Raw genomic sequence first — 12,308 nt, 5'->3', positions numbered from 1 at the left:
TGACCCACAAAGAGAGAACAGTAGATGGAGACAAAATAGTAAATCTTGCAATATCTGAGGTGTGGGGACAGCCAGGATTATAATGAAATATTGAAGCTAAAGAGGAATTTGGAAGACAGTGCTATAGCTAAAGAGCCATAGGAATCTTCCTGGTCTCAATTAAGAACTTGTTAAATCCACCTGTATGTGTGGAATGAATGCTTGGGCATGCAGTAAGTCTGTTATACTTTTGAACAGAAAGCAGGTGTATAAGACTCAGCTTTTAGTGTATGCCTTTTTACAACGAAGCACTTGCACACTATGCAATCACTTGCCTCAAATGGGATGCTGTTTTCTAAAGTGGATAGGAAAGAACAATAGGAAAAAAAGAAGGGGGTCAGAAATGAATAGGTTTTGTGTTGTGGTATTACCTGATATTTATTACATATTTATTAAAATGTACTTTTACAAATAAACACATGGAAACTGGCTGAAGTGTTATCTAATTCCCTGCAGCAGTAAATAACTTCCACTTTGACTCCTCACTCTAAAGTCATTCTTCCAGATCAGATACATTTCATGGAGTGAACTCTACTTTTGTTTTGTAGAGGAAATCATACAGGTTTTAGATTAAAAGAAGTGAACTGGGCAGTAACTTGGATAGATTGCTTTAAAGTGTGCTGGAGTGGCTAATTTCATGGTCTAGTGATGGTGCTGTGGACCATCAGGCAGGCAACCAAATTCAATTTCAGCTCTCTCAGGCCAGCCTGGGAAAATCCTCAGGGATATGGTGGGGTGTGGAAGATCTTCAGGGAAAAAAAAGATCACTGTTTATAAAACTACTAAATACTTCTGGGATACAGTGAAGAGAAGCTTTAACTGAGAGCAAGCCCATGGGTTTTTGTACTGGAAGCTGTCTAAATGGATATTTTACAGTTGGACAAGTTTGGACTCCAATGTAGGCAGTCCAATTATCTAATCAGTGGGCAGAACTCTGTTTCCTTCAATCTTCTCTCTTGAGGAGCCTTTTTTACCCATCAGCATTAAAATCTATTTGAAAGATATGCCCAGATAATTCCATTCCTATGGACTGTCTGGTACAAGGATTCATTTCCGCAGTGTTTAAATTTTTTTAGAACACTTTCTTCATAACTTGAACTCTTCTTTTTTTTACTCTTGCCTTTTTCCAGACCCAACAGTAATAACAAAGATGCCTGGCCATCATTACAGAGTTCAAGTAAATCAGCCAACGGTTTAACAATGGAACACAGGAAAACGCCTCCTATATTAGAAAATGGCACAGACCCAGAACACATGACTCCAGATGGTCCAGACTCAGATTTCGGGTAATTGTGCTGCCTTTTATACTTTAGCTAGCTTGCTTTCTCTCTCACTTAATGGTGTGGAGGGATGGTTCTCCGGCCTCTCTGGTTGGAGAGCTAGCTGGATTCAAAATTTCATCAGGTCACATATAGAAACTAGTTTGGGCTCAGCCTAGCCTCTACCTCATGTCAAAAACACTGCATGTGTGACAGTTTGGGAAAATCCTAGAGCTAATAGGTGATGGTGCAAGTAAGGATTGAGGTGAATTGGCAGCACTACAGTCATAGGAAGCTTGTGTAGAAGCTTCCAACACTAAGCATGTCCTAGCCAGGGATAAGTCCCCCACATTTATGAACAATTTCAAAAGTTCTTCAAGAAAAGTATAATTCTTGTAGTGCATCAGGAGGCTTTTAGTTGATGACTTTTGAAAAGTTGGCTTATGATGGCCCAAAAGGTAAAAGTTGTAATACTAAATATTTACTTCCATCTCTTCACCTTGATGTGTTCTAGGAACTTAGTCACAATATTCAGGGTTTCCTGTGTTTTTGTACACTAGCATGAATGGCAGGGCACCACAGTTTGCTGAAATACCTTTGTGCCAAGGAGTCTCATCCACTTGGTTGACAGTTTCCCGACATACTGTTACACGGGGTCTCTGAATTTCTTTATAGTACTGTTGGTATCCGCTTCCATCATAAACATTGTTGTTGGGCAGATTTTGCTACATCTTGCAATCATATCACCACAGGCTGTGATTCCATTTGATCTCTTGGGCTAAACTGGGTTGGGCTAATGCAAGTTTTAGAAGGAAGAAGACAAAGGAAAACCCAGAATATCACAGATGTAGTGGTGGTGATTCAGCAGCTATTCTTCCTTTTGGGTCAGCATTGAATCAAACCTTAGCATGGTGATAAGAGAAATTTCACTTTTGAAGATCACACCTTTTGGTTGAGATGTAAGAGGAGTCATCCTCATTTGTGTTCAGAAATCCTATGGCGCTTCACCCAAGAGTAGAAGTGTTAACAAAAGTGTCTTGGGCAAATTTCAATTAGGTAATTCAGCTTCTAAAATTTCCCCTCTAGTTTCAGTTAACTCTGATATTCTTCACTTCCAGTCGTTTATTGCTGTGTGCAGCTAAACAGTTGCTAAGTTTCACTCCAGCGGTGACTGAATTTCAGCGGTGGACAAGCATATTATAGGCTGTACTAGGATCTTTCTGAATGGAATGCACTACATAAGCAAAATTATTAAAATGTAGGGATTCATTGATAGTTTTGTTTGTTGATGGGGTTGTAACTATAGCTTGTAAAACCTGTTCACTTAAAGACCCTTTGTATAGATCTCAAGTATAATCTGTTTTGCTTCTCAGCAATTGGATTGTCATAAACAATCACATACTTGCTTCAGGATGCAGCAATACTATTATTGTCAATGTCTTTGTAGGGCTGAACATCATTTAAGCATTTTTTTTCTGCCGAGAACTGAATACTTAGGACTTGCCTACATAAGGACATGCAGGAATGTTAATTTGAATGAACTAAAGGTGTGAATTTGAAGTGGATTAGTTAAAACCACATTAAATCCCTGTGTGAATGCTTCTGTTCAGAATTAATGGCCTTAATTTGGTTTAGCTTAATTCACTTCAAAGTTAATTAAGATAGTGAAATAAGGCTACTGTAGTTAATTTGGATGAATTTTCCACATGTCTTTGTGTAGACAAGCTTTTAGTGAAGAGTCTGCAACAGAATTCTTGTGCTGTAGATATGCATTAACCTTTGTCATAAATCTGTTCAAAACATAAATAAGATAAGTTATTCTTACAGAACTTGATTTTGCTTGAGATGAGCAAGAAATAATTAAGTGGACTACCTTGGAATAGGCATCTTCTACGTATCCGTTCCTATGTGATTTTTTGTCCTTCTAAATTATTTTTAAAGTACTTAAGGCCCAATTCTAATCTCTGGTGTAAAGTTTAACCAATGTGCTTAAGCACAGAAATTGCTTTTACCCAAGTCTTGTGCTCTCTGATTAAGTTTTAAATTAATTCTAATCTCTTAATTGATGGTGTTTTCTGGCTAGCCAAATGGCCTTGTACAATAATAAGTGCCCAAACTTCACAGCAGCAGGACATTTTAACAACTGGCTAGGGTCTAGAGGGCTGCACCCAAGTAAAATAACTCAACATTAATATGAATTACTTTCGCACCAAATACAATGTTTGTAATTTGACCTGTATTGAACTGTGGCTTTCTAATAAAAATGTAATATTCTGAAGTTCTTCATGTTACTTTTGATATTCTTTCTCTGCAGAGGCAATCATTTGGGTCTGTACAGTCTGACACTTGTACAGGCCTCTGCTGTGCTAGGGTAGATAAGCTATGCTTGTGGTCATAGCCTGAATTTATGGGACTTTGCATCTGGACCTACACTGATTTCCTAGGCTAGCATGGAATTCAGAGCACTCCGGACTGCTCCTAAATGGCTGTCAGAATTTCTTAGAATGGCTGCAGTGATTCTGAGGTGGCATTTTTGTCCTTTTCTCTCTGTTTTTCATTTTTCTCTGCATTTATCTTCTGTTTTTAGACCTTGCCTCTTCTCAAATTTTCTCAGTCTGCAGACTTAACTCCCTCTCCACCTTAGTAGTTGTCCAGGTCCAAGTTGAAACACCAGTGACGAGCCATTCTGGGAAGCTTGAACTGCCACTGCCTTGTCTATCTTTCTCTAGATGAAGGATGTCAATCTTCAAGGCAGTTAATCTCATATCTCTTATAAGCATGAAATACACATTAGGGACAGAGGGAACTAAGTTCTTTGTGTATCTCAGTAACAAACCCATGGTACTAAAATTTTTTTTACTGATGGAGCAGGCAGAATTGAAGGATAACAAATTTGGGATTGCAGATGGACCATTGGTTGCTCAGTAGAACAATGCACAAGCAGAATAGAGTGTATGAAATACACCTCTATGGCTATAAACTAAAACTTGGCAAATGGTAGAACTGGAACACTTCTGATTTAAGAAGTCCTCAAACAATAGGTGGACTTCCCTTCATAATCTCTTGAAATTAGTTTTAAGCAATTTCTGTTCTAAGCATTTATACCACAAAATAAGCCAACTTCTTATGTTCACTTTGGTTATTCTGATGTTTGCATATATCTTACTTGATTTTTTTTCCTCCCCATCCCTTTCTCCAGCCCTATCGACAAACCTTCAGACGCTCTCAGTATAGGAAATGGTGACAACTCACAGCAGGTATGGCCTGAAAGCTAACATTATGTAAATGTGAATTGTATTTGAAGTTCAGTTGCAAAGTTTGAGAAGACGTATTTTTTTGTGAAATATCAGTGTGGCATGTTAGTTTCTTTTGATAACTATCGACTAATTTTAAATGTCTTTTGATCAAAAAATGGGCTGCATCAGGCTGATTTGTTTGACATTTAAACTGTGTGCTCACAGAAGTAATCTTAATTCTGAATTTTTCTAGTCTTCAAACTGAATTTTAAAATGTTTTAATAAGGAATGACTTTAAGTCTAAGGATACATATCTTATTCTATTGTCTTTTTTTCTCCCCTGCCACCAGATAACAAACAGTGACACACCTTCACCACCACCTGGTTTATCAAAACCCAATCCAGTCATACCCATCAGTTCATCCAATCACAGTGCGCGGTCTCCTTTTGAAGGGGCTGTAACAGAGTCACAGTCGCTCTTCTCGGACAACTTCCGGCACCCCAACCCCATCCCAAGCGGGCTCCCCCCATTCCCCAGCTCTCCACAGACTTCTAATGACTGGCCCACAGCACCAGAACCACAGAGCCTCTTCACATCAGGTATGAAAGCCTGGTTAAGGTGTTGGAAGTCACTTATGTTTGAAGTTTATGCCTCTTTATTTTTTTCTCACCATTATTTTAATTACATTTGAGAGTCAACTAAATGCATGTTTACTTAATTCTTATTAATAAATCACTCTTCCCAGCATCCCAACTGCTTGTTGGAGTTATCGGAGCATCTAGTGCAGTAGTATTCATGTCTGCTTAAATGCTAAAAACACAATTTATTACAGATCTTAGTGTTGAAAGCATGTTGTTCAAAATGTTTTGCTTAAAATAACAGAACAACATAGAGAGGTAGGAGCAATATATACCAAAAGCCATATTCGTATTATAATCTGAAGATCCAGCATGCACAGGTTTGTAATTATATTTAGTGAAGTGGTTATGACAGTTTTTGGCTGATGGGTATGCAAGCTAGCTTAGGGCTTACCCGCTGGCGGCAAGTTCGGCATTGTTGAGTCGATTGTTATCGTCGCTATCTGGGATATAGACGCCGATAGTTCGACGAAGAAGTGCAATTCAAACTCCCACGCCACCCGGCAGAGGGAGTTGAGAGTTCGACCTGAGCCGCTGGAGTTCGCTCGCAGCGCCCTGGGGCGTGAGAAGTAACTAGGGTAGTTCGAATTCAGCTACGTTATTCACGTAGCTGAATTCGCGTACCCTAGTTCGACCCCCGACCTTAGTGTAGACCAGGGCTTAGTCTCCAACTTTTTTTGGTCAGTGTTTGACGACACAATCTAGGGCCAGCTGCAGCCACTGAAAGGTAACTACATTGCATAGATGGTTTCTTTTAGAATATCCATTCACAGGAATGGGATGTTGTGCTGTATCAGGTACATTAATTGAAATTAGACATACTCTGTGGTGGTATCAAGTGTCTAGTGGTTAATGGCACATAGATGTTCCATAGGAACCTGCAAGATACTTTAAAGAATTCTGCCTCGTAGATATCTTTCATTTACCAGACAGTGTATTACCAAACATGTTTGTTCAAGATCAGAATGCTTTTTGCTTGAGTTAATATATTTTTCAATTCAGGTAGAGAATAAAACATGATCATCCTGTTTTGTCATCAAAATTCATACTAAGGAAATGGTGGGTATTGGAGATTGATCATGTAAGGAATAAGCAACAATGGAGGGTGAACTCCCAGGCAACATTGATCTGGTTTCCACTGCTGTCATTTGTGCTTTATGGATTATGTTGCCACTTAAATTTAAGGTTATGTCTAAACTGTGGATCTTGCAGCAGCACAGCTCTATCACTATTGCTCTGCCACTGTAAAGTCACCAGTGTAGCTGCTCTTTGCTGGCAGGAGAGTGCTCTCTTGCTGGCATAATTAAACCACCCCCAGCGAGCGGTGTTAGCTATGTCGGCAGGAAAACCTCTCCTGCCGACATAGCACTGTCCACACCAACAGTTTTGTCTGTGAAACTTACGTCAGTCAGGGGTGTGGAAAAAAACAAAAGTTTTACTGACAAAAATGGTAGTGTAGACAAAGCCTAAACGTGGAATATCTACTTTCCTCATGCTTAAAGAGACACTAAGTCTCATATTGGGGACAAAAGTGGAAGTTGAGATTCTAGTCTTCTGAGAATTGATGTACAGAGCAGTTTCCGTAATTTCTCCACTCTTCTCATAATGGTGTGTACTCCTCTAAGCAGTTGATTCCAGCTTCTCCCTCCCAACAGAGAGGGAGACCATGCAAATGCTCATTTGTGATACTGCCTTATAGAAGGGGACTTGCTGGCTCAGAATCTGTCTCCAGCATGTTGTCTGTTATACTTTCTCCAAAAACTGAATGACCGCTTCCAATGTTCAGAGACTATGAATTTAATATTTTTAAAACATATATAAACAGTAAGATAAACTAGATATATATAAAGGAAATGAAAATGCAAGGAAGAGTTTTTGGTAACTCGTGTCCACAACAGTGCTTCAAAGCACTTATCAAAATGTACAGTACAGCTATTTTTCTTCAACTTCCTTTGTCAAGGTGCATATTTTACTCATTCATATAATTTGGTTTTGTTTATACTCTGCAAGATATTTCCCAATGTTGCTCAGAAGTCATCAGTACTTGTTTTCAGAAGTACCAGAAGCCAAATCTTTTCCCCTCCTATAAAATTGTTACATATCTGCCCTGAAATACAACATTAGAACTGAAAGCAGACTATTGAATTTAACAGCACCTTTATTTAATAAGACTAAGGGATTTTTACTTTGTCACTCTGACTAATGCATTTTTCAGTGGAAAACTTTTACTAGTAAAAACTCAAACAATATTGTGTGCAAGCACTGGTTTAGTCATCCTATATTTCTGTTCTTTGCTCTTACTGAAGATATTTATTTGGTAAGGGCTTTCATTTTTTGCATGTCAGACCTGTTTCTGCTGCATCCTGCAGTGAAATCAGTCCTGTCTGTAATATCTCAAATCACCCCAAATTCCTAGTTAGTTTGTAGTGGGGTGAGATAGAAAGGTAAGATGGGCTGTGAAAGTGGAAGCACTTGTTCAAATACCAAATGTTTTTGGGGCAATGTCATAAAAATGTATTAATATGAAAGGTGACTGGATGTTGACATTTAATAGTATTGGATCTGAAAACTGCAGAAATATATAAAAAAAAAAAGACTAAAGAGGTGAGATTAGTTCAGATGTTAAATGTCATCCCTCTTCTCCTCCAACAGAAACCATCCCAGTATCCTCCTCTACAGACTGGCAAGCGGCATTTGGGTTTGGCTCCTCCAAACAGCAAGAGGATGACTTAGGGTTTGACCCCTTTGATATCACCCGCAAAGCCTTAGCAGACCTGATTGAGAAGGAACTGTCAGTCCAAGACCAGCCTTCCCTCTCACCCACATCTCTTCAGAACCCTTCCCTGCACACTACAACCGCCAAAGGGTCAGGGTCTGGATTTCTGCATCCTGCTGCACCCTCAAATGCCAACTCTCTCAGTAGCACCTTTCCAGTCTTGCCACAGAGGTTCCCGCAGTTTCAACAGCACCGAGCAGTTTACAACTCCTTCAGTTTTCCAGGCCAAGCAGCTCGCTATCCTTGGATGGCCTTCCCACGCAATAGCATCATGCACTTGAACCACACAGCAAATCCCACCTCAAATAGTAATTTCTTGGACTTGACTCTCCCGCCACAACACAGCACAGGTCTGGGAGGGATCCCTATATCAGGTAGGTGAACCAAGGCAGCCATGAACATATCACCTGATTCATGCCTTCAGCTTCTCTGAGCCAGGGTGGGAGGAGGGGGATAGCCAGCTACCAGTGCTAGACTGCTTCTGTGCTTGTCATCCTGGGATTCTTTTGGGGCAACATTGTTTTAAATGGGCCCTCTTTCATTTTTTTCAGAAGGTTTAATTGGATGTTTAGCCTTGTAACATTGAGCTTTATAAGGAAGGTGGAGTATCTTGTGCCCAATTATTTCATTTGAAAAGAGATTGGTATTTCAGTTCTTCAGTCTTGCCAAGGTCTGGCTTTCCATGAAAACTTAAAAGGAAGAGTAGGCCTTGGAATTCCAATCAGACATGCAGGTGCTAATCCAAGTTCTAAAAAGATATGCAAAAATTCTTTGCAAGCATTAAGGGATCAAGCCACCGGCCAGCTGTCTTGGCTAGATTGTTCCCTTCCACATGGAAGCAAAACAAACTGCATATTTAACAGTCCATGCTATTTATTTCTGCACTCCAAATGGTTTTAATGTTTTACATGCAATCTTCAATGTCCTAAGAGAAAACAGGCCAGTTCTGGACCATGGCTGGATTGGTGGGTTATAGCAACAACACATTGTGACTAGAGGGATAAATAGCCAGAACGTTGGTCTGGTTCACTTCTGGGATTTGGAGCTCATCCTGTATTCCCAAGCTGCCTTTAATAATTTGGCCTCAACAGGTGTTTTCCAGGAAAAATATATTTATATGGAATTTTGTATTCAAGATGACTAGCAATTTAAGGAAGAAAGTCTCCTAAGCCATTTGCAGTCATGAGTTGAGGAAAGCTGCTCTGAGACATTGCCACTATTATTTTCTTTGAGCATTTTGGAGAAATATGTTGCAACTTCCTAAGTGTAAGAACAGTAGGACAATGGAACAGACAGCCTAGGGAGGTTGTGGAAGCTCCTTCACTGGAGGTTTTCAAAAGGATGCTTGATAGCCATCTGTCCTGAATGGTTTAGACTAGTGGTTCTCAAACTTTTTTTTCCCCCGGACCCCTTGAAAATTGCTGAGGGTCTCCATGGGCCACTTAATGATCTTTCCAAATGTTGTTTGTACCATTAGCTAATTATTGTAAAGCGCTTTGGATAAAAGCACTATATAAAAAAAACTTAATTGTTTTTGTTCTACAAATAAAAGCACACACCTCATATTTTAATATCAGTAGTCTTACCTTTCTAATGCAATGGATGTTGCCCCCTCTCCCCTGCCGCAGCAGACCCTGAATTGGGACTGGGAATGGGGAAGGGTCTCTCCCCTGCTGCTGCTGCTGCAGCCCCTGTTGGGAAGGAGGAGGATCTCTTCCTCTCTTCCCTGCTGCCGCAGCCCCGAGCTGGGGAAAGTAGTCTTTGGCCACCACAGCCCTGCATGTCCCAAATTCCCCCATTCCCTCTTCTCACTCCACTGCACCCTCCCAACTACTCCTTATTCTCCCCTGCCCCCAAGGCCTCCACCTCACCTTATATGATCTTCTCCAGGGTCCAGGCACCTAATTATGGAGCCATGCAGGCATGCCTCCACTAATTAGGTTGGTGACCCTTCATTCTCTTGTGTGCAGCCACCTGGGTGCACACCTTAGAGGGAACTATCCATGGACCACCTGAAATGGAGCCCGTGGACGACTGCTGGTCCACAGACCACAGTCTGAGAATCTCTGGTTTAGACACAACAAATCCTGCACCTTGGCAGAGTGTTAGACTTGACCCTTGCAGTCCTTTCTGACCCTACGATTCTATTAATCTCATGATTAAGAAAATCTAAAGGCGAGTGACCTAGAAACTTTTTACTACATATTTTTGCTACTCAAGTGCAGAAGCTAATTTTGGCAATTTCTTCCTTCTACTTTGTCCTCTGAATCCTTGCCAGAGCCCGATCATTTCCATGCTTTTTCCTAGGCTTCCCGAAGGTAAAACAAATATTTGTAGCCTGGAACAAACATTGGGAGTGTCCAGACTAGCCTTTACAACAAAGTTGGCTCCCTCCAGTTAAATGATGATTAACTCGAGGGTGGTGGTTGTTTGTGGGTTTTTTTGTTTTTTTTTAAACACACCCTTTAAGGTAAACAAGAGGGCCCCTAGTTTTTTGCTACCTCATTAAGGTGTTTACACTTACAACCTAACAATGCAAAGAGATTTTCACTTTTCACTAAATTAGATCAAATTTATTTGCGCATTCAGACACTGAAAATTATTCTGAGCTCTGTGACTTGATATAATTTATCCTTTATGAGTGGCTAAAGGTGCTAGTCCAAGGGACCAATGGTAGGGTTGAGGTTAGATATCTTGAGCCATTACGGTTAAAAAAAAGTTCTGTGGTATTGCAAAAATAACCTCAGCTTTGCAATAAGGCTTTTGATTCTGGCAAAATGAGTTTGCAAGGTCATTCTTAAAATCACATCATTTAATTGCCTTTTGGCCATGCTGTTTTCCCTTTTTGTGCTGCACAGGACTTGGATATCCTTCTTGGTATTGCTCTGGAGGAAAGGGCTCCATTGACTTTTGTGCCCATGACTAGTAAATAGCCTGTCACTTACACTTTTCACTGCCTGTTTTTAAAGGACAAATAATATCCTTAAACACCAATATTTTCTCTCAGTATGTAACCATTAGAACCAATTCATCTTCCAAAAATATTTGCAAGTAAAGAAAACACAAAATAAACATCTGCTGACATCTCTGTTGAAAGGTCCGTCATGCTAGCTTTGAACTCTTGTTAAGAAAGTGTTGAAGGTTACCTAGTTCAGTCTGGCAAGTCCACTAGCTCACCAACCCACATCCATAGTGGTTTTGATAAACTCCTTCAGAGAGGAATGTCCTCTGCATGGATGCACTGGCTAGTCTGTTTTTCTCTGATCCAAAATTAACAAAAGTACAAGAAGGTCAGATCATTCTGTTGGATTATGCATTTTTATTGTATGGATTTGTTCTGTTTGCATGGAACATCACACATGCGTCCTGTTCAATGACTGGGGGCTCCTAGGAATTACTGAAATATAAAATAATTATTCCTGGAAGATAGGAAGTACACTGACATTTCCGCCTACATTTTCGCGTGGCATATTGATCTATTAGAACACATCTTTTATTTCCCACCGCTCACTGATAGAGTTCTCATTTCAGATAGGTCTTTGATCTGCAGAGCTTTCTACAAATTACTCTTTCCTTTTTCATGTGATAACTTCCCATCCTTGGGCTTTTCTAGACACATAGCTAAAATGGTACGACCCCTTAGTGTGGTTGTAGTTTTACATTCCATATGGGAAGAAAAAGTGATCCTGGTATAAGGCACCTTTATATGGATAATTGCATCCATACTGGGCGATGGTACTAGTATAACTAGATTGTTAAGGCTGTGATTTTACCAGATAATTATACCAATACTAAAATCTGTGTAGACTAGGTTTTTAAGGCTGTATTTACACTAAGGGGCTGTAACTGTCATCAGTGGTAGTACTTCTGTAGACAGGGCTCCAACAGCATCCAGCATTTTACTGACATGGTGATAAAAATACTAAAAGCTGCTGGTGTCTTGTCTACACTAGGGCTTACCAGCAAGCTGAACACTTCCATGGATCAGGGATCAGAAATAAATGCTTTCAGGATGCGTACAACTTACAAACAATAATCCTGGACTAGTGTTTAGAAAGAGAGGACATCTGATCCTTCCAAGCATCATCCCGTTAACTTGCCTTTCCACTCACCCAGCCATTTTCAACTTTTTAAAATTAATATCTATATAAAATCAAACCTGATTAAAAGAGCCTCACAAAACTTTGATTTGAAATCAGCATACTGTTTGCTAAACTCTTCAGTCCCATGATTCACTAATTTTACTACAGAATGTTGGAGGATGTTTAGCCAATTAAATTGCTGAACTTTTTAGTGCTATAATTTTGATGAAGTTACTTAGTGCCATAGAGTATGGCTCTTTCAAATGTTCTGTTTTAA

General features: G+C 39.9%; 1 protein-coding gene across 7 annotated transcripts in view; it reads left to right on the top strand.

Annotated features, from left to right (window-relative positions):
• Positions 1 to 12,308, top strand: part of CNOT4 (CCR4-NOT transcription complex subunit 4) — a 116,803-nt gene that overhangs the window by 77,307 nt on the left and 27,188 nt on the right. For 4 of the 7 annotated variants that reach the window (XM_039504242.1, XM_039504245.1, XM_039504258.1 and 1 more), the window contains exons 8-10: positions 4,498 to 4,555; positions 4,885 to 5,134; positions 7,826 to 8,323. In XM_039504242.1, the coding sequence (XP_039360176.1) occupies positions 4,498 to 4,555; positions 4,885 to 5,134; positions 7,826 to 8,323 (806 nt within the window). Of the gene's footprint in view, positions 1 to 1,169; positions 1,326 to 4,497; positions 4,556 to 4,884; positions 5,135 to 7,825; positions 8,324 to 12,308 lie in introns of all 7 variants that reach the window. The other 3 variants (XM_039504232.1, XM_039504237.1, XM_039504253.1) reach the window with 1 other exon arrangement.

Source organism: Mauremys reevesii, linkage group 1 (assembly GCF_016161935.1).
Source record: "Mauremys reevesii isolate NIE-2019 linkage group 1, ASM1616193v1, whole genome shotgun sequence".
Classification (NCBI taxonomy): domain Eukaryota; kingdom Metazoa; phylum Chordata; order Testudines; family Geoemydidae; genus Mauremys; species Mauremys reevesii.
This window is presented reverse-complemented; position numbering and strand designations above follow the sequence as displayed.